Consider the following 24,147-nt stretch of genomic DNA (forward strand, 5'->3'; position numbering starts at 1 on the left):
ATGTGAAGATATTTTGGACTATTTCAAAAATATTTTAACATCATTCTAAGTTTCTTGTTTAAATGGTTATGGTGATTTACACAATAAACATCCAGTCAAATATGAAAAAATAAATTAATTTAATTAAATAGAGATAATCAGAGTAGTACAGTGCCCATCACAAAGTAGGCACTCAGTAAATGCAATTCACTAGCACTAGTGGCAGAAGCACTAATATTTGTGAGCATCAGAAAAAATAAGACTAGAAGGAATCATATGAGGTTATGAATGGTCATCTCTGGATGCTGAGATTATGAGTGATTTATATTATTTTTAACTTTTGTATTTTTTAATTCCCTAAAATAACCATGAAATTATGTTAAATGAATTATAAGAGGAACATAAATAGAATAAACATGTTGTATCTAACCTGATATTTTATGTCTTTAACAGGAATTAATTTGTTCCAAAAGTTAAGTAATAGAAGTATACTTCCTATGAAAATAAAAGTAAAACATCACTTGTAATATTCAGTATTCATTATTTTACTTACAGAGTCTCCTGTCTTTGCTGAGACAAAGTGGCTACTAAAACCATTTTCCTGGCAAAACCTTAAGTGTTTTTCAGGTTTTACTGTTCGCATATGCTCCAAATCAACTAGAAAAGTGAACAAAAACAGAGAACAAAATTCAATATTAATCAATACATTTTTAACATGTTTAAATTTGACTTATTTTCTAGTACTGTACCCCAGCTTAGATATGAGCTGTGTAATTCTGGGCAATTTCGTCAACCTCTTTATGCCTCAGTCCCTAAATCTAAAAGCTGGGAATAACAAATGTATCTATCACATATAGAGTTCTTTGAGAATTAATCCATGTTTACTGCATAAGGACCAGCACATGATAAGTTCTCAAAAAACTGAAGGCTATCATTCCTATTATCTATATAGCTTCAGGCACATTGATGATACTCAAAAAAGATCTACTTAGTATAATGTGTTTAAACATAGTGATTAATTGCAACATGCACTTACTCAAGCATATCTGGTTTGATAGTTTAATTACTTTAATAATTACAATAGTTTTGTAATCTCTATAAACGTTAATGTTAACACAAATGCATGACTAATTTTCTGCTAAAAGATACCTATATTTCATTGTATATTTACTTTATTTACAGCCATGGTTTAATTTCACAAAGATACAGCTCATTTGCTTTCCAAAACTAAAAGTATCCATTTTGAAAGTAGTAATGGGCCAGGATATATTTTCTTGAATAGTTGTAGGTGCTTTAAAGCAAAGCATAGTACTCATATCCAATACTGGTTTTATCCAGCACAGTCTAATTTTTTCAAATGTGATCTTTTATTTAACAGTTTCTCTTTTTACAACACTACAGACCCTATAAGGGTGTTCACTCAATGCTGTCAAATTATAAGGCAAATATATTCACAGGATTTAAGGACAACTAGGCTCTTTGAGTCAATATAGGAAAAAAAAACTTAAACTGATTTCCTGAGGAAGGGACCCAACCAACTTGTAAAAACTTGTAAATTTGCAAATCTAGTAAGCCTACATAATAGTGGCAATTGATTATCAACTAAAAATTGCTCTCATACTACATAAAAGGCTTTATTTAAAATTATATTGAAGGTCTTTAGTTTGTAAGCTCAAGAGATCTTTCTCTAGGAAATTTTTGATCTAGTGGGGGATTCCTTAGCCCCATTTATATTGCTTAGCTTGGATAATATGCAGCTTTTTTTCTTTTCTGGCCACAAGTTGCTATTCCTTAAACATCACTGAGACTTTATTTACAAGAAGAGGCCAAAAAATGTCCAGATACCACAGGCATCAATTTGTAGAAGACTAAAATACTAAGCTATTAGCTCTGACATTTATACATCTAGTTTATCATAATATTGAAGTTAAAATATTTTCCTAATTCAACAAGAGTAAGAACAAATCATGTCCCTAGGAAAATTCCCCAATGAAATTACTGTCCAGTTAAAAAAATAAAGTCTGTCATTCAACATGTGCATTTGTCTTTTCCAATGGAAGAGTCTATCATTGTGTCTTTTCTTCCTTTTTTCTTCTCTCCCTCCCCCTCAGCCCCGCCCCACAACTCCTCAACTACTTATATAAACTACTATAAGCATTGGGGGATTTACGAGTCAAGCAAAAGTTTTTCTCCTAACAAAGATAACCATGAGAGACTAATACGATCACCGATCAATTGATAAAAAATTATTCAATAAACATTTATTGAGTACCTATTATATACCAAGCACTGTGGTAGGCAGTGAGAACCCAAAGATGAAAAAGATACAATCCAGGTCCTAAAAAAATCACCACCAGTATTATGAACATAAAAGACCATTAAGGATCATAAAAGTTATTTTAAATAACCAAGACTCTGAGAATTATAGCAGATATAGGAAAAGCCCTCACAGAGCTTGAGTATAAAGTTTTCCTCTATTATGTTAGAATTTAGTGAGCAACATTTAAGAGGACTTAGTTACTAGAGTACTTCACTCTAAATAATGCAGAAATGTAAATTCTGAAGATGAAATTACAGTGAGATACTGGTAAATTCTTTCATTTCTTCTATTTTTAAAAGCATCTTTAAAATTATTATACAGTATTAATCTAACATACATGTGATAACAATCTTACTGCTATGATTTAATCTCCCTTATGTCCTTCAGTGAACAACATCATTTCGCTAGTTCTTGTATTTTATTTTTGAAAATGGAATTAAAATCTGAAAGACAATTATGAAAACGATATAAAAAATGCCACTAACTAGAGACAACTACTGTTAACATTTTGGTGTATATACTTCCAATATCTAAGCAACTGAAGGACAAAGGCATTAACATTGTAACATGCAACTTCTTTTAGCGCAACCATACTACACCCTGCTTAAAGTATGCTTAACAATTTCAATGGATAACCACTTTATTGATCATTCATTCATTCATTCAACAAATATTTGAGTGCCTACTATGGCCAGGCACTGTCCTAGGGGCTGCAGATACAATGAACTGACATTTTTTTTTTTTTAACATCTTTATTGGGGTATAATTGCTTTACAATGGTGTGTTAGTTTCTGCTTTATAACAAAGTGAATCAGTCATACATAAACATATGTTCCCATATGTCTTCCCTCTTGCGTCTCCCTCCCTCCCACCCTCCCTATCCCACCCCTCCAGGCTGTCACAAAGCACCGAGCCAATATCCCTGTGCCATGCGGCTGCTTCCCACTAGCTATCTATCTTACTACGTTTGTTAGTGTGTATATGCCCATGACTCTCTCTTGCCCTGTCACAGCTCACCCTTCCCCCTCCCCATAACCTCAAGTCCGTTCTCTAGGAGGTCTGCGTCTTTATTCCTGCCTTACCCCTAGGTTCTTCATGACATTTTTTTTCTTAAATTCCATATATATGTGTTAGCATACAGTATTTGTCTTTTACTTTCTGACTTACTTCACTCTGTATGACAGACTCTAGGTCTATCCACCTCATTACAAATAGCTCAATTTCGTTTCTTTTTATGGCTGAGTAATATTCCATTGTATATATGTGCCACATCTTCTTTATCCATTCATCCGATGATGGGCGCTTAGGTTGTTTCCATCTCCGGGCTATTGTAAATAGAGCTGCAATGAACATTTTGGTACATGACTCTTTTTGAATTTTGGTTTTCTCAGGGTATATGCCCAGTAGTGGGATTGCTGGGTCATATGGTATGAACTGACATTTTAATGAAAAGAGACGAACAAGTAAATTACAGTGTATGGCAAATGCTGATATATCTTATGAAAAAAATAAATAAAGGGTACATGAGAGGAATTACTATTTCAAACAGGTAGGTCAAAGACCTTAAGAAAGCTAAGAACAAGGAAATCCGGGGAAAAGCCTTCCAAGCAGAGGGAACTGCAGTGAAAAAGGCCCTAATGGAAGATTACACTTAGGAGATTCAAAGAAAAGCCAGGAGGCCAGAGTGGCTGAAAAGAGTTAGCAAGAGAGGGAAATAGCAGGAAATGAAGTTTAAAAAGCCAGGAATCATACAGGTCACTGTAAGAGAGATGGGAAGCTACTGGGGGTTGTAAGGAAAAAGAAAAAAAAGACGTAATCTGACTTACATTTTAAAAGGTTTGGGCTGCTGTGATGAGAATAAACTGTAGTCAAATGTAAAGCAGAGAAGCCATCGAGGGGGCTATAATAAAAATCTAGGAAAGAGAAGATGGTAGTTTGGACAAGAGTAGGAGCAAGAGAGATGGTAAAAAGTGGGGCAAATTCTCAATATATTTTTGGAATAAAAAGCGAATAAGAAATGCTAATGGATTTGACATGGGATGAACAAGATAAAGAGAAAACACTTGAAGATAGTTAACTCGAATTTTAAATGAGACAGTATATTGTAGGTTTTGTTCCAGGTACACTCAGCTGCAATGGATGGAGGTATTGAGCAGATGAGGATTTGCATTTAAGTAGAGCTGGGGTTTTCTCAATCACGTACAATTACTGAAAAGAAGGGCAAGTAATTGAAGATAATAAATGTAAGGGAGTGATTATATTGATAGACCATGGAATTTAAGTTGGTAGGAGGGGGGTTCAGGAAAACGAAAAATTGGTAAGATCAACTGATGTTAAGGTCTTATGTGGGTTTAAAAATTACTGGAATTGGGTTACCAAAGGATGTGAGGTGGAAAGACAGGAAATAATAGACGGGGATACATGAAACTGATAACTGATATTATGAAGAGAGTATGGAAACTAATATTGACTAGGTCTCCAGAACAAATATGTTAGTGTAGGTGGGTGGCAAGATTATGGCAGATGAAGAATTCAAGGAACTGAGACACAAAAGTATTAGAAGGATAATCTGTATGTGTACTAAAATTACCAAGAATCATGATAGCAATAGTAGTGGAGTGACTATGACCCAAAGCCAAAATCTTCAAGAAATTCAAGGCAGTGATTCAGGGGTTGGCTGATAACGCCAAGAAATATAAGTAGCAGGAGGTATAATCATATGGCTTGATATTCAAATCTAAGGGTTTTTAGGGAAGATGAAGGAGAATGTTCTGGAAAGAGCAATATGTAACAAGAAGGTAACTACCAATTACCACTACTCCAGTACTAGTGATAAAGTAGATATAGAAGGGGACGACAACATTTGAAAGAGCTTCAGGGGACAGCAGCAGTGTCATTATGGGAGAGCTAAGTGACAGAAGTAGTTTTAAAACTTTTGTCAAGAAAGATGTTGAGGGCTTCCCTGGTGGTGCAGTGGTTGAGAGTCCGCCTGCCGATGGAGGGGATGTGGGTTCGTGCCCCGGTCCGGGAAGATCCTACGTGCCCCGTAGTGGCTGGGCCCGTGAGCCATGGCCACTGAGCCTGCGCATCTGGAGCCTGTGCTCCGCAACGGGAGAGGCCACAGCAGTGAGAGGCCTGCATACCAAAAAAAAAAAAAAAAAGAAAGAAAGATGTTGAGAATATGTACAAGAATTTTATCGATACAGAAACTGGGGTCTGAAAAGTGAAGGACAGAACTGTATGGGATAAGAATGCAGGAGGTAAATCAACTACATCAATGTCAAAGGCTTTCTTGTGTAGCTGACATAAATGGGGATAAAAAACCATGAAGATGAAAAAATTCTAAGACTGTGTTAGACAGACAAGAAAATCCAAATATTTCACTGTCAAAACCAACTGTGCAAAAAAAAAAAAAAAATCACTTAGCTCACTTACCCTCACCTGGAAATTAAAATGGAAAGAAAGAAAATAAGTTATCAAGATACTAAGTCTATCTGCCATGTTCTTAAAATCACATGGTACGTGAAATAGAAGTCTTAAGAGAAGCCAATTAACTTTGGCTAACAAGAATAATTTTGATAACAACTTGGAAAGCTGTTTGAAAGCGTAATATGTACAATTTTTAGTTTAATAAATTTAAAAAAATACAAATTACAGTATTTCATATTTTATAATTTAGGTTTACAGCAAGAAAGAGATACTAACAAAAGCGCATTTCAGGGATTCATGGAATATTAACAATCCACTAAGAAGTAACATTTTCTCAGAAATGTAACTAATAATGATATTTTACAGAATGTTAGACCACCTTAAATGGCCTTTTATAATGTTTCACATAAACCTGTGAAAACATTATTCAATCTCAGTATGTAAAGAAATGCAAGTGAGAAAAATGAAGTACTGAGTTCACCTTTCAAAATGAAAAAAGAGAGAGAGAAAGAGAAAGAGAGAGAGAGAGAAGAAACCCGGTGCTGCTGAGAGCTGGTACTACGGGCTTTCTGAAAAGCGACTCAAAAATGTGTGTTGAGCCTTACAAACATTTCTACTCTATGACCAAGTAAGACAATTTGGAAGAGTTTATCTTGAGGAACACATTAGGGATGTATAATAAGAATTATAAATTAAGATCTTCACCACAGTCATTTGTAATATAAAAAAAAATACTGGAAGCAATGTAAATGTCCCAGAATAGAAATACAATTAAATTATGATACAACCCCACAATACAATACTCTTTGGCCATTAAAAATTATGAACTTACGGGCTTCCCTGGTGGCGCAGTGGTTGAGAGTCCGCCTGCCGATGCAAGGGACACGGGTTCGTGCCCCGGTCCGGGAAGATCCCACATGCCGCAGAGCGGCTGGGCCCGTGAGCCATGGCCATTGAGCCTGCACGTCCGGAGCCTGTGCTCACAACAGTGAGAGGCCCACATACCACAAAAAAAAAAAAAAAAAAAAAAAATTATGAACTTAAAGGGAATTCCCTGGCAGTCCAGTGGTTAGGACTCGGCACTTTCACTGCCATGGCCCGGATTCAATCCCTGGATGGAGAACTAAGATCCTGCAAGCTACATGGTCTGGCCAAAAAACAAACAAACAAACAAAAAAACAAATCATGACTAGTAAGTGAGGTCTTGGGGATGATTTTTTTGTATTTGATACCAAAGACAAAGGCAAATAATCAAAAATAAACAGTGGGACCACAGCAAATTAAAAAGCTTTCAACAAAGAAAACCATCAACAAAATGCAAAGGCAACCTATGGAATGGAAGAAAATATTTGCAAATCATATACCTGATAAGAGATTAATATCCAAAATATATAAAGAATTCATACAACTCAATAGTTGTATGAAACAAACAACCCGATTAAAAATGGGCAGAGGAACTGAATAGATATTTTTCAAAAGAAGACATACAAATGGCCTACAAGTACACGAAGAGATGCTCAACATCACTAATCATCAGGGAAACGCAAATCAAAACCACAATGAACTACCACCTCATACCTGTTAGAATTACTATCATGAAAAATACAAGAGATATCAAATGTTGGTAAGGATGTGGAGAAAAGGGAACTATTTTGCACTGTGGGTGGGAATATAAATTGGTACAGACACTCTGGAAATCAGTATGAAGGTTCCTCAAAAAATTAAAAACAGAACTACCATATGATCTAGCACTCTTACTTCTAGGTATATATAACTAAAGGAAATAAAAACAGAATCTCAATGAGATATGTGCACTCCCACGTTTATTGCATCATTATTCACAATAGCCAAGACATGGAAGCAACCTAAGTGTCTGTCAACAGACGAACGAATAAAGATGTGATACATACACATATATAACAATGGAATATTATTCAGCCATGAGAAAGAAGGAAATTCTTCCATTTGTGACAACATGCATGCAACCTAAGGGCACTATGTTAAGTCAGATAGAGAAAGACAAGTACTGTATGATATCACTTACATGTGGAACCTAAAAAAGCCAAACTCACAGAAACAGAGAGTAGAAACGGTGGTTATCAGGGGCTGAGGGTTAGGGGAAATGAGATGTGAGTCAAAGGGTACAAACTTCCAATTATAGGATGAATAAGTTCTACGATTCTAATGTACACATAGTGATTATAGTTAACAATACTGTATTATATACTTGAAAGTTGCTGAGAGAGTAAATCTTAAATGTTCTCACCACAAAAATGTTAATTATATGAGGTGATGATGGTAGTAATCATTATGAAATATATGTGTATCAAATCAATGTACTGTATACCTTAAACTTACATCATGTTATATGCCAGTTATATCTCAATAAAGCTTGGAGAAAGGCTATCAAGTGAAATACACAATAGTACAGGATGTTAAAGAGTATAAAATTGCATATAATAAAACTCCTACTCTGTAAACATACTATATACGTATATATGTGCATTAATAGATGGCAAGGAAAATACTCAAATTTTTAATAAATTTTTAAAAATTAAAGTTGAGAAAAATTTTTGAATGACAGCTTTTTTTTCGGACTATTCTTTCAAGGATGTTTGTATGGCAACTTACAAAGAGAGAGTGTCTCCCTCAGGAATAAAGTGTAAGTTTGTTCGTCATCTGGTATAATAAAGATAATATCTCTCTCCAGAGCAAAGTTCAGAGATTTACTTGGAGACCATTATAAAAGAGGTAGATTTCCTAAGTTCAGGATTCCTCAGCTGTGAGACAAACCGCTAGATACAGATCATCTGTGTGGGTCCCCTCACACTGTCCTAGCAGAACCAACACAAACATCGAGCTCACCCTACTTGCTATGCTGGGAGTAACATATTCCTTTATCTCTGATCCAGGAGCCTCATGCCTTCTGCCAGTATCCATGGCAGTAGCAGGCTAACTTGTTAGCTTCTAAGTAGGGTAAAATCTAAGATCCTTCACTGTTTTTGACATAAAGAAGAGTAGAACAGACACATAAGTATAAGTTGAGCAGACTGGATAGCTGTTCATAACCTATACTACATTTTCCAGTATGACCTGCAGTTAGCTGTGGCCATAAGACTAACTTCTGACCAAAGTAATGAATAAATGATATGCAACACTACTAGGCTTGACCCATAAAAACCTTCCATGTATGGTAGTCCTTACTCTCCTTTTTCATGGTAACCCATGAAGCCAACTGTTGAAAATGGCAGTTCCAGAAAATGGAAGGAGTTTGGGTTCCTGAAAGGGAGATGAGCCACTGATAAGCAGTACCTGGTTTTGGTCTTTATGTAAATAAGAAATAAATTTCTATTGTGCTAAGATATTGAAACTTTAGGGACTGTCTGTTTATAGCATCTAGCATTACCTTAACTAATATAGATTGCCTTAACTAATATAAAATAATATAGATTTTTATCTTTCTTGTTAACAATAAACCTCTCCCTGTATATACTGGGTCTTGAGTTATTAAAAATGATAACATGAAGTTATAACTAGCAAGATAATAAAATCTAAGCATTACAATTGTCTCTGAGATTTTGGTTATGTCATATTCAATTAAACAGTTACAAATTATATTAAACAATTATAAATTGAGAGGCACTTGCATTTCTAGTTACCAGGGAGACAAAAACAAACAAAACACAAACCACAGGAGAAATTTTCTTTCTTCCGCCATTAAATGGTTCAAGTAATACATGGAAAACAGTTATGAAAACAAAAATGCATTCTCCTTTGTTAATACATTTTGCTGGAAAATATAAAATGCCTGAACAATAATCAAGTCATGGGGCTTCCCTGGTGGCGCAGTGGTTGAGAGTCCGCCTGCCAATGCAGGGGACACGGGTTCGTGCCCCTGTCCGGGAGGATCCCACATGCCGCGGAGCAGCTGGGCCCGTGAGCCATGGCCGCTGAGCCTGTGCATCCGGAGCCTGTGCTCTGCAACGGGAGAGGCCACAGCAGTGAGAGGCCCGCGTACCGCAAAAAAAAAAAAAAAAAAAAAAATCAAGTCATGACCAATCTTGTTCCATCCATATCCCCACTCTTAGATTATTTTAAAGCAAATCAAATATCATTTCATCCATAAATATTTTAGTATGATATACTCTTAAAACACTTTGTTTTGGTTTTATTGAGGTACAAAACTTTGATTTAGAAGCAACAAATTAGAATTCTGAATCTAAAGCTGTCACTTTCATCCTTCATTTGGCCCTGCTGATTCCAATGGAACATTAATTCCCTAAATTGATGTGATGGTTCAAAATTTACTCACGTGGATAACTTTTAGGATAAAGTGGCCTGTATATTAGGACACAGAAACAGATTTTGATGAGTAGCAGAAAGTAAATGATGTTTAATAAACAATACACGATTCTGATGAAAATGACACTATGTCAAATATCATCATAAAGAAAGTGTCATTACAGCAATTTTTTCATATCCCAATAAATGATCTTTGGTACTATTTTACTATCTAGAGTGGTAGCTTATATACAAACACTAGTCTCATACAAGAAATAACTTTTCTGAATTTCTCAGTTGTCTGCATTATGGCAAATGTAGAAGAAACAATGGTTCCTCAATAATTCACTGATTTATTTGGAAAGGAAATAGGACATGGTAGTAAAGAATGCAATCTCCAGAGCCAAAATGCCTGGGCTTGATGCCTTGTTACTGTTTGTGGAACCCTGAGCAATCAATCTCTCTGTCTCAGTTTTCTCATCTATAAAATGGGGACAATAATAGTACCTCATAATGTTATTGTAATAGATAAAATAACTAAATACATATAAAGCACACAGAACAATGACTGGTACATAGTAAAGTACATAGTATGTGACTGGCACATACTCAACAAGTATTAGTGTTATTGTCATTTGTCTATCCATTTATTCATTCATGAACTATTTACCCAGGGCCTTCTAAGTGCTAACTGCTAGGAAGGCTGAGAGGAGCACATGTAGAAAAATATTATACAGTGAAATTCTAAGACCAAGAGAACAACAGTGGTCTGTACAAGACAAGGTAAAACAGGAGTAATAGGGAAAGGAAATTTATAGAACTGCATAGGGGACAAGAAAGATCTCACAGAGAAGACGATGCTTCAGCTAACTCCTGAAGAATGAGGAAAAATTAGGCAGACAACCTTGGAGACAGGGTGGACGGACATTCTTTGCCAAAGGAATGTGTGCAAAAGCATCTGAAAGAACCTGGCTTCCAAGAGATGGTGAAATCAGCAGGGATGTGCATGAGGGTCTTGTATGGGATGTTGAGAAGTTCATATGCATGTAGGTAACTTAAACACCGATACAGTTTTCACCCAGCTTACCTCACATATTTCAGTCCACCTGAGCAAAAATATAAGCACAAGAAGGAAATGCTACAGGTGATATATACTGGAAAGGTTTTAACTTTCCCCTGCTGGATTGAAAGCACTTCCATTAACTACACAGTGACAACTTTTGTTTCTAAATTCAGAGACTATTCAAAAGAAAATTACAAATGTTAAAAAATGTTGCACTCCTATAGATTTCAGGAATATGACTTTTTTTTTCTGTTCAGGCATCTTGTATACATAAATAGTTGCCACTATCTATATCATAACTTTAAAAACAGAAGATGGCAAGTTTTATACTTATACACATGCAGCTGATTATTCTTTCTGCCAAAAGTCATTACATTTATTACACTGCATATTAATCAACCTAAAGATGATTCAGATTAACTGTGTAGTTGCAAAAATCACAGCCTCCAAAAAAAAAATAGTTCATGTACTTCTTTAAAATAAGTAAAATAACACCTTAAAATTCATTTATTAAATGTAAACACTTATTATGTGTCAAGTATTGTGCTAAAAGCATAAGCAATAAATTGATAAACAAGTGAACACATAAATAAACAAGTCAATGTAACAATTATAATCAGAAATTGCCGGGGGGTTGGGGGGATTGTTATTGAGCAGATAGAGAGTAAGAGAGTGACAGGAAGCAAGATAGAAATTATGACAATTTTATACAGTAGCTCTGAAAGACCTCTTTGATCTGAGATCTGAAAGATGAGAATAAGCCAACCAAGTTAAGAGGAAGTTGGAAGAGAAAAATGTTTCTGTCACTGGAACAACTAGGATGCAATCTAGAAGAGGAAAATGACTGAGTGCAATTGAGGAAAACAAAGAAACATAATGAGCAAGAGTGGGGATGTGCAGAATAACATGAGGATATCACTGAAACACAGCAATGCAAAGCCATTGGAGGCTTGTAAGCAAGGGCACAATGTGATCTTTGCATTTTGAAAAAACTACTCTGGCTACTACGAGGAGAAAGAATCCAGAAGGGTAAAACAGATGCAAAGAAACCACTTTAGGAGACTTCTGAAGCAACTTAAAGTCTGTTTTGAAATTTACATAACACTTTGGGTCCTCATAACAATCTTGACAAATAGGTAAAGCATTAATCTAACTTCACACACAAAAAACCTGAGGCTCAGAGTGACTTAACCAAAGTCCCATTGCTAGTCACCTTTAGCACCAGAATTAGAACCAAGTCATCTGGTTCCAAATCCAGTTAGTGTCTCACAAAGAAGAAGGAACATCAGCTTTGGGGATGACCACTTAACGGTCTTTTATTTAGAGTTTTAATTAAAAGAATAAAGACATACAAACTTTAAATGCCCATTATTATAAAAGTGAACTAGTATATATGTGGTTATTGCTTACTGGTACTTTAAAAGTATTTATTAATAACAGTAAATCATAAAACTGAGCCCATCAGCATTATAAAATAAGATACTCTGCCTTAGCACTTGATTACATAAAGTCCTTTACAAAGTACTTGCAGCTGTACATACAAGTTGTGAAATTACATAATGTTTAAAAATGATCCATCATGATTAGCCCACACATGACAAGTAAAATACCCTTAATAATTTATTAAATTTGATTTACATGTGCTTAAAATTATGTATATATTTTGACTTCTAAAATACACACACTAATGCTAATAAGCCAAGTACATGACATCTCTTTTTAAGTCCTATTTTTTTACAAGTCCTATTTGTTTACTGGCATCCAGGCATCCATATTCACGATCTCCACTGCATCTACTTATAGGATTACTGGTATAATGAACAGAATTGTCTTCCAATATACAGTACCAAATGTAATAAATAGCTTAAAAACTATATATCAAATGTATAATAGTCAGAGCTACTGATCAAACTAAATAGAAAATTTTAAGTTAAGTAAAATTTTTAAATTCTGAAAAACATTATGATAGTTTCTATATTATTTTTATATTGGCCTAAGAGTTTACAATATTCCTGTTTTCCTAAATATTCACTTTTCAACATGCTATAAGAACATATTCTATAATGAATATGACTTTTTCATTCAAACTAGAATGTATTACTTCACATTTTTTTTAAAAAAGAAAGTATTCTATGATGTTAGCTTATTATATTATTGTCTATACCCTGTCAATGGAAAGCATTAAAAGTATAAACTATTTAGGCTTCTTAGTCCATATATGGCAAAAACAGAATATTCTCTGTGAAATTACTGTAAAATACGTTGCTGCCTAACTTAAAGAAGCAAAATACAAATATAGCACTTGTACAGATTTTCACAGTAATTTTTGGGTTATCAAGGAAACATCTAGAGTGTTGATCTGGTTATACTCAATTCAAACAAACTACTTGTCACATTAACTACCTCCAGGAAGTTACTCCAAACACAAAATAAACTGTTTATGCCCCTACTCAGATAGATAACATGACAGACTGTTATTAGTTGAAGACAGATGAAATACATTAATTTGATTGTGAGCATATGTTTAATTTTACCCTGCCATGTACACTCTCTAATGCTGTCTTTCTATGATGACATAGTAAATCATACTGTATTAGAAGAATTGCTAATGCAAGAAAATAAAAAATTACCAGAACTTGACTTCAACTTTGTAAATTCTTAAACCAAACTTCTTAAAAAAATACAACTGCCTGAAAATCACTGGGTTCCACAAACACATAAAGAAAAAAGGTGTCATCAAAGAAACTAATTTCTATTATAAATCTAAAAACCTCAATGCAGTTTAACATTTTTCCTATACACTACTTTTTATATTTCTTTGTGAAATGCTTCTTCCCTCCTTTTCCCATTTTCTGTTTTTAGTGTTTATCTTGTTAATGCGTTTAAGTGTCTTCTATAAGAAGGGCATTTGCTATATTTGTTCCAACGTTTGTTTCCCTCAGGTTAGGATTTTCCTTTTCATGATGCTTTACATAGAAATTAAGATTTTATGAAATCAAAGACACTGAGAAAATACGCTCATTATTATTTAAGCTGCACTTACTTGGTTCTTCTGTTATAGGTAGCTAAAAACAAAAACAAATAAATGAAAAAGCACGTAACACAATAGCCACTCAAAAGTACTTGTTGAATAAAGAAAAACATTTTTAGGCTCTTAAAAGAAATATAAAATATTAAAGTGTCTAAAATAATATATATCCTTCATTTTACAGGAACATTATACAGGACTGAAAAATTAATGAGTTAGAGTCTCACACCACAATAAGAATGAATATCACAAATGTTTTGAGCAAACGAAGAAAGACATTAAGGAATACACATAAATTATGGCATTCATAGGAAATTTTGTTTGTTTATTTAATTTTTGGCTGCATTGGGTCTTCGTTGCTGCACGCAGGTTTCTCTAGTTGTGGCACATGGGCTTCTCATTGTGGTGGCTTCTCTTGTTGCAGAGCACGGGCTCTAGGTGCACAGGCTTCAGTAGTTGCAGCATGTGGGCTCAGTAGTTGCAGTGCGTGGGCTCAGCAGCTGTGGCTTGCGGGCTCTAGGGCATGCAGGCTTCAGTAGTTGTGGCACACAGGCTCAGTAGTTATGGTTCGCAGGCTCTAGAGCACAGGCTCAGTAGTTGTGGTGCACGGGCTTAGTTGTTCTGTGGCATGTGGGATCTTCCCGGACTAGGGATCGAACCCATGTCCCCTGCATTGGCAGGCAGATTCTTAACCACTGTGCCACCAGGGAAGTCCCCACAGGAAATTTTAAAATGACAAAATTTACTATTACTTAGTAAAGCATACACAGATGATAAACTAAAAAGAACAGCAAGGAAAAGATCAGGACAAAGGATAGTAGTTAACTGTAAAGGTAGAGAGAGGGTTGATAAAGGTGCCTGGTTGGCCTCTGGCATGCTTGCCAATGCTCTATTTCCTGACCTAGAAATAGCTATTCTTTATACATAAATTTTACATACTTTTCTGTGTGTATATTTCACTATATTAAAAATTACTAATAAAATAATAATATAACAAACTTCTCTTTAAATCAAATTTTTCATATAATCATAAAGAAGGGTCACTGTTACAAAAATATTCATGGTTTTCATAATCTTTCCCAAGGATCTCTAATCACCCCTTATTATCAAATCATACTCCTTTGACCTACCTATATATATCATGAATCTTGTGGATTTTCTCTTTATTTATCACCTGACTCTAACAGACCCTCATTTGTTAATTACTTTTGCTTCTAGTAATTCTCCAACACTTTTCTATTCTCTATATTGCTATAAGATTTACCTAATCACTTTTCATTGTATTTCTATTGCACAGTTATATACATATCTACAAACAGACCTGTAAGGATTCTTAGGGGATAATGATGCGTACCGTTAACTCTGTAGAGTCACCAGAACAACACCAACAGCAGCCAGTGTCGAAAGGGCAAAAAGGAGAGTATGTAAAAATTCATATTATTTCAACTTATTTAGTACCATTAATTACCTAAATTCCCTCTGGTGGCAGAAAATGACTAACTACCACTCTTCTAACTTCAGGATAAAATGTAATAATAGATCTAAATGAGGACATAACACCATGGGGTAGGTAAATCTTTCTGTATTTGTGACTGTCTATAACTTTTATTGCTTACTGACATTTCTTATTTTGCTTCATGTTTTGGGCAGTCTCCACAGGAATTCTTACTAGAGAATTTCATACTGGCTCAGTATGGCATAGGTTTAGTTGCAAAGTCTGCACGATAGATGAGTAAATAGTATAATAAGGCCCCAGTTCACTTATGGCTTTCATACATAGATTTGTATGAAAAAAAGAAGTGTATTTGTCTTCCCTAGACAACAGTATACCCTGGGATTGTAGAAGGAACAGAAGCTATAGTAAGAACGGCTTCAATTGGCAATTATATTATGGTTATTTATTATTTTTTATATTTTCCTCTCTTTTCTAATTGCCCTCAATGACCATACACTAGATCCATTGGGAGAGGCGGAATGATAAAACATGATTTTAAATAACAACAAAAAGTAAATAATAAAGACAAAACTGCCCAATAACAATAGAATTCAGAGTAACAAGAATAGCTAACATTTATACAGCACCACACTGCTTTATAGGCACTTTACACATATTAAACCGTTTAATACTCACAACAACCATCATCTGACAGATGAAAAAACTAAAGCGTAGAGAGGATAAATGACTTTTGTAAGGATACACATCTAGCAAGGGGTGGAGCCAGAACTCAAACCCCAGGCAGCTCAGCTCCAGAGTCTGCATTCTCAACTCTGACACACATGACATTGTTTCATTCATGTCATCCCAAATGGAAAATATCGTTCACTTTCACTGTCATATAAAATATCTCTGTATGAACACACCACAATTTATACAACTTTTCTCCAACTGACGCTCAAATTCTTTCCAATTGTTATTATCAACAATGAAGCACCATGACTACTCTTAGTATATGCCACCTGATACATATGTATAGCAATCTGTTTAAGATATAAAACTGTTGAACTGTAGGGTCTATGAATGTTCAACCTTACAGAATGCCAAAGTATTTTCAAAGTAGTTTATCAATTTATAATCCATCCAGCAGTGAATATAAATTCCTGTAGATTCACATTATGTCTCTGTAACTTCTTAGCTTTTTTGATTTATACCTTATTAGTTACCGGTGGTCTATTTTTTTAAAAAACATCTTTATTGGCATATAATTGCTTTACAATGGTGTGTTAGTTTCTGCTGTATAAAAAAGTGAATCAGCTATACGTATACATATATCCACATATCCCCTCCCTCTTACGCCTCCCTCCCATCCTCCCTACCCCACCCCTCTAGGTGGTCACAAAGCACCGAGCTGATCTCCCTGTGCTACGCGGCTGCTTCCCACTAGCTATGCATTTTACATTTGGCAGTGTATATATGTCAATGCTACTCTCTCACTTCATCCCAGCTTCCTGTTCTCCCTCCCCATGTCCTCAAGTCCATTCTCTACGTCTGCATCTTTACTCCTGTCCTGCCCCTAGGTTCATCAGAACCATTTTTTTCCCTAGATTCCATATATATGTGTTAGCAAACAGTATTTGGGTTTTTTTAAAATAAATTTATTTCTTTTATTTATTTATTTTTGGCTGCATTGGGTCTCCGCTACTGTGCACGGGCTTTTCTAGTTGCAGGGGGGGGAGCTACTCTTCATTGCGGTGTGCGGGCTTCTCATTGTGGTGGCTTCTCTTGTTGCAGAGCATGGGCTCTAGGCGTGCAGGCTTCAGTAGTTGTAGCATGCGGGCTCAGTAGTTGTGGCTTGCAGGCGTAGGCTCAGTAGCTGTGGTGTGTGGGCTTAGTTGCTCTGCAGCATGTGGGATCTTCCCGGGCCAGGGCTCAAACCCGTGTCCTGTGTTGGCAGGCGGATTCTCAACCACTGTACCACCAGGAAAGCCCATGTTTTTCTCTTTCTGACTTACTTCATGCTGTATGACAGACTCTAGGTCCATCCACATCACTATAAATAACTCGATTTCGTTTCTTTTTATGACTAATATTCCATTGTATATATGTGCCACATCTTCCTTACCCATTCACCTGTTTATGGACACTTGTGTTGCTTCCATGTCCTGGCTATTGTAAATAGTGCTGCAATGAACATTGTGGTACACGACTCTTTTTGAATTATGGTTTTCTCAGGGTATATGCCCAGTAGTGGGATTGCTGGGTCGTATGCTAGTTCTATTTTTAGTTTCTTAAGGAACCTCCATACTGTTCTCCATAGTAGCTGTATTAATTTACATTCCCAGCAAAAGTGCAAGAGGGTTCCCTTTGCTCCACACTCTCTCCAGCAATTATTGTTTGTAGATTTTTCGATGATGGCCACTCTGACCTGTGTGAGGTGACACCTCACTGTGGTTTTGATTTGCATTTCTCTAATGATTAGTGATGTTGAGCATCCTTTCATATATCTGTTGGCGACTATATATCTTCTTTGAAGAAATGTCTAATTAGTTCTTCTGCCCACTTCTGCATTGGGTTGTGTCTTTTTTTTTTTTTTTTTATTGCGCTGCATGAGCTGCTTGTGTATTCTGCGGATTAATCCTTTGTCAGTTGCTTCCTTTGCAAATCTTTTCTCCCATTCTAAGGGTTGTCTTTTCGTCTTGGTTATGGTTTCCTTTGCAGTGCAAAAGCTTTTAAGTTTCATTAGGTCCCATTTGTTTATTTTTGTTTTTATTTCCATTTCTCTAAGAGGTGGGTCAAAAAGGATCTTGCTGTGATTTATGCCACAGAGTGTTCTGCCCATGTTTTCCTCTAAGAGTTCTATAGTGTCTGGTCTTACAATTTAGGTCTTTAATCCATTTTGAGTTTATTTTTGTGTATGGTGTTAGGAAGTGTTCTAATTTCATTATTTTACATGTAACTGTCCAGTTTTCCCAGCACCACTTATTGAAGAGGCTGTCTTTTCTCCATTGTACATTCTCCCCTCCTTTATCAAAGATAAGATGACCATAGGTGCGTGGGTTTATCTCTGGGCTTTCTAGCCTGTTCCATTTATCTATATTTCTGTTTTTGTGCCAGTACCATATTGTCTTGATTACTGTAGCTTTGTAGTATAGCAGGAAGTCCGGGAGCCTGACTCCTCCAGCTCCGTTTTTCTTTCTCAAGATGGCTTTGGCTATTGGGGTCCTTTGTGTTTCCATACAAATTGTAAAATTTTTTGTTCTAGTTCTGTGAAAAATGCCATTGGTAATTTGATAGGGATTGCACTGAATCTGCAGATTGCTTTGGGTAGGATAGTCATCTTTCACAATATTGATTCTTCCAATCCAAGAACATGGTGTATCTCTCCATCTGTTTTTGTCATCTTTGTTTTCTTTCATCAGTGTCTTATAGTTTTCTGCATACAGGTCTTTTGTCTCCTTAGGTAGGTTTATTCTTAGGTATTTTATTCTTTTTGTTGCAATGGTAAATGGGAGTGTTTCCTTAATTTCTCTTTCAGTTTTTTGTCGTTAGTGTATAGGAATGCAAGATATTTCTGTGCATTAATTTTGTATCCTGCTACTTACCTGTGATCTTATTTTGCACTTCCTTGATTAGTGATGAGACTGCACTTACTTTCATACGTCTTTGGGAAGTCTGTCCTTCTTCTGTGAAATTGCTGTTCATGTTTTATGTCCCTTTTTCTACTAAGTTGCCTTTCTTGTAGATTTGTAAAAGTATACTAATCTTTTATCAGTTATTTGGGTTACAAACACCTTCTCCCAGTTTGTGGTTTACCTTTTTGAATTATTTAATGTCACTTGATAGAAACAAATGTGTTTATCTTATGTGGTTGATATATTCAACATTTAAATTTAGCAATTACATCTTGTTTTAAAAACCCTTCCACATCCCAAGGTAGGAAAGATATTCTTTCATTTTTTTCTTCTAAAAAAGCTGTGCCATTTACATTTCAGTCTTTAATCCATTTGGAACTGATTTCTGTGTATTGGAGTATTATCGGCACCATTTTCTTTTTCTCCATAAAAATAAACAACTATTCCAGGACTACTTATTAAACATTCTCTTCTTTCTTGAAGATCTTCAATACCACTGCCATTATAACAACAGAGCTCCCTTTATGTGAGGGTTTGTTTCTAGCATCTCTATTCTATTTCCTTGAGTGAATTCCTCATTGTCTTTATTACAAGCTATTTATAAAAACTTTTGATCCCTGGCATAGCAAATGCTCCTGACCTTGTAATTCAGGAACATATTAACTATCCTTGGCCCTTTTATCTATCCATATACATATTAGACTCAGTTTGCTTAAATACCACACACAGATAGCATTGGGTTTTGAAATTACGCTGAATCAATAAATCAATTTGAGATGAACTGCTCTTTATAATATTGACTCTTTGCAGCCTTGAACATGGGAGTTGTCTTCTTTTATTTGGGTCTTATATTTATAGCTTATATTAAAATTGTATACTTTTCTCAACGTGAGGATTTTTGATATAGCTATTCATATCATCTGAGAATTTGGTAGTTTTATCTCTTCCTTTTTAATCTGTATGTCTTATATATCTTTTTCTCTTCCTGTTTTACAACAGCTAGGACTTCAAGAATGATGTTGAATAGGAGTGGTTAGAGTGGACATCCTTGCCTTGTACCTGACCTCAGGAGAAAAGCATTCACTCATTTGCTATCAAGTATGATGTTAACTGTAGGTTTTTCATAGATGCCATTTATCAGGTTGAAGAAGTTATGTTTCATTCCTAGTTTGTACGGAGTTTGTTTTTTTAATACCATGAATGGATGTTAAATTTTATCCAATGCTTTTTATGCATTTATTGAGATCATCATATGGCTTTTCTTCTTTAGCCTATTTATACAGTAAATTATATTAACTGATTTTGAATATTTGAACCAGCCTTGCATTTCTAGGATAAACCCCACTCGGTCATGACATAGTATCCTTTTTATATATCGCTAAATTCAATTTGTTAATATTCTGTTAAGGAGTTTTTTGTGTCTATGTTCATGAGGGGTATTAGTCTGTAGTTTTCTTACATTGTCCTTTCCTGGGTTTAGTATCAGATTAATGCCGCTGTTATAAAATGAGTTCAGAAGTGTTCCATCCTCTTTGGTATTCTGAAAGGGTTTACATACAATTGGTATTATTTCTTCCATATGTGTCTGGTAGAATTCACCAATAAAACCATCTGGGCCTGTAGTTTTCTTTGTGGGAACATTTCAAATTATGGATTTAGGGGGTCTTTTTCATAAACATAGCAATATTTAGGTTATCTATTTCTTCTTGAGTAAACTCTGGTAGTTTGTATTTTTAAAGGAATTTGTTTATTTAATCTAAATTGTCAAACTTATGGAAGTAAAACTTTTCATTATATTCCCCATTCTCATTTTAACTACCCACAGGATTTGTGGTAACTTCCCCTCTTTTATTCCTGATATTGTAATTTGTACCTTCTCTCTTTTTTCATGGTCAGTTTGGCTAGAAGTTTATCAATTTTATTGATCTTTTCAAAGAACCAGCTTTTGATTTCACTGATTTCTCTATTACCTTTTATTTCTACTTTTAGCTTTACTTTTTCCTTTCTTCTGCTTGCATTAGGTTTAATTTGCTCTTCATCTTCTATTTTCTTGAGGTGAAGACTTAGGTCACTGAGTTTGGGAATTTTTTTTTCTTTTCAAATATAAGCATTTAGTAACGCTGAACATTTCTCTCTAAACAACTATTTGAGCTGCATCCCACAAACTTTGATATGCAGTGCTTTCATTTTTATTCAATTCAAAATATTTAATTTTTTGTGACTTCCTCATTGATTTGTAGGTTATTTAAAAGTGGGTTGTTTAGGGCTTCCCTGGTGGCGCAGTGGTTGAGAGTCCGCCTGCCGATGCAGGGGACACGGGTTCACGCCCCAGTCCGGGAAGATCCCACATGCCACGGAGAGGCTGGGCCCGTGAGCCATGGCCGCTGAGCCTGCGTGTCCGGAGCCTGTGCTCCGCAACAGGAGAGGCCACAACAGAGAGAGGCCCGTTTACCGCAAAAAAAAAAAAAAAAAAAAAAAAAAAGTGGGTTGTTTAATTTCCAAATAATAGGGATATTACAAATATCTTTATGTTATTGATTTCTAGTTTAATTCCACTATTGTCAGAGAACATATTCAATTATTTTAAATTTGTTTTTATAGGCCAGAATATGGTCTCTCTTGTTCCACGTGCACCTGAAAGCAATGTGTATTCTGCCCTTGTCAGATTAAATGTACTGTAAATGTCAGTTAGGTCCAGCTGGTTGATGCTGTTCATGTCTCTGTATCCTTACTAATTATTTTCTACCTGTCCTATCCGTATTGAGAGGAGTGTTGAAATCTCAACTGCAATGGTGGATTTATCTATCTCTCCTCTGTTCTGTCAGTTTCTGCTTTAAGTATTTTGAAGTTCTGTTGGCAGATTTATATACATTTAAGATTGTGATGCCTTTTTTGTAAATTGACCCTTTGATCATTATGTAACGTCCTTCTTTATCCCTGCTAAATTCCTTGTTTCTGGTATTAATGTAGCTACTTCAACTTTTTCCATCCTTTTACTTTTAACCTAACTGTATCTTCATATTTAAAGTGTATTTCTTTTTTTTTTTAACATCTTTATTGGGGTATAATTGCTTTACAATGGTGTGTTAGTTTCTGCTTTATGACAATAGTTTCTGCTTTATAACAAAGTGAATCAGTTATACATATACATATGTTCCCATATCTCTTCCCTCTTACGTCTCCCTCCCTCCCACCCTCCCTATCCCACCTCTCTAGGTGGTCACAAAGCACCGAGCTGATATCCCTGTGCTATGTGGCTGCTTCCCACTAGCTATCTACCTTACGTTTGGTAGTGTATATATGTCCATGCCTCTCTCTAGCTTTGTCACAGCTCACCCTTCCCCCTCCCCATATCCTCAAGTCCGTTCTCCAGTAGGTCTGTGTCTTTATTCCTGTCTTACCCCTAGGTTCTTCATGACATATTTTTTCTTAAATTCCATATATATGTGTTAGCATACAGTATTTGTCTTTCTCTTTCTGACTTACTTCACTCTGTATGACAGATTCTAGGTCTATCCACCTCATTACAAATAGCTCAATTTCGTTTCTTTTTATGGCTGAGTAATATTCCATTGTATATTGCCACATCTTCTTTATCCATTCATCCGATGATGGGCACTTAGGTTGTTTCCATCTCCGGGCTATTGTAAATAGAGCTGCATTGAACATTTTGGTACATGACTCTTTTTGAATTATGGTTTTCTCAGGGTATATGCCCAGTAGTGGGATTGCTGGGTCATATGGTAGTTCTATTTGTAGTTTTTTAAGGAACCTCCGTACTGTTCGCCATAGTGGCTGTACCAATTCACATTCCCACCAGCAGTGCAGGAGTGTTCGCTTTTCTCCACACCCTCTCCAGCATTTATTGTTTCTAGATTTTTTGATGATGGCCATTCTGACTGGTGTGACATGATATCTCATTGTAGTTTTGATTTGCATTTCTCTAATGATTAATGATGTTGAGCATCCTTTCATGTGTTTGTTGGCAGTCTGTATATCTTCTTTGGAGAAATGTCTATTTAGGTCTTCTGCCCATTTTTGGATTGGGTTGTTTGTTTTTTTGTTATTGAGCTGCATGAGCTGCTTGTAAATTTTGGAAATTAATCCTTTGTCAGTTGCTTCATTTGCAAATATTTTCTCCCATTCTAAGGGTTGTCTTTTGGTCTTGTTTATGGTTTCTAAAGTGGATTTCTTATAGACAGCATATAGTTGGGTCTTGCTTTTCTATCCATTCTGACTATCTCTATATTTTAATTGGTATATTTAGACCAGGTGTCACAAACATTCTCTGTAAAGGGCCAGACAGTAAATATTTCAGGCTTTACAGGTCCTATGTTCTTCACAGCAGCTACTCAACTCTGCTGTTGTAGTAAAAAAGCAGGCATAGACAAGATGTAAACAGATGAGTGTGGCTCTGTTCCAATAAAACTATTTATAGACACTAAAATTTGAGTTTCATGTAATTTTCAGGTGTCAGAAAATATTATCCTTCTTTTGATTTTCTTCCAACCATTTAAAAATGTAAAAACCATTCTCAGGTAGTGGGCCATACAAAAAAAGCAGCATGGGCTGTAGTTTGCTGACCCTTACTCTACACCACTGCTCAAATCATTCTTCAGCTTACAATCCCTTAGTGACTTTCTATAGCTCTTAGAAGAAAATCCAAACTCCTTAAAATATTGTCTCTGCTTCTCAACTCTTCCTGCCTTGCACCCTATACTCTAGCATGACAAAATGCTGTAAATTTCCCTTACATTTCAGACTATTTCCTAGCTCCTGAGGCTTTATTCATTCTTTTACTTCTTCCTGAACTGTTATTTCTTGTCCTTCTCCGTATGGCACATTCCTGCATATCCCTTAAGATTCCTGTTAAGTATTTACCTCTGCTGTTAAGTCCTCCAGTACACCAAGTACTTTACTCTAGGACAACACTATCATACCATCTCCCCTACCATTGTGCTTAGTACATCAAAGGCA

At 35.6% G+C, this 24,147-nt stretch overlaps 1 protein-coding gene across 4 annotated transcripts in view; it reads right to left on the reverse strand.

The window, feature by feature from the left end:
* Positions 1-24,147, reverse strand: part of RAB28 (RAB28, member RAS oncogene family) — a 94,389-nt gene that overhangs the window by 15,455 nt on the left and 54,787 nt on the right. For all 4 annotated transcript variants that reach the window (XR_004526650.2, XM_033856854.2, XM_033856855.2 and 1 more), the window contains exon 5: positions 533-636. Coding sequence is in view for 3 of the 4 variants with exons in the window: in XM_033856854.2 (XP_033712745.1) it covers positions 533-636 (104 nt within the window). In the remaining variant the exon portion in view is untranslated. The remainder of the gene's footprint in view (positions 1-532; positions 637-24,147) is intronic.

Source organism: Tursiops truncatus, chromosome 5, assembly GCF_011762595.2.
Source record: "Tursiops truncatus isolate mTurTru1 chromosome 5, mTurTru1.mat.Y, whole genome shotgun sequence".
NCBI classification, from domain to species: domain Eukaryota; kingdom Metazoa; phylum Chordata; class Mammalia; order Artiodactyla; family Delphinidae; genus Tursiops; species Tursiops truncatus.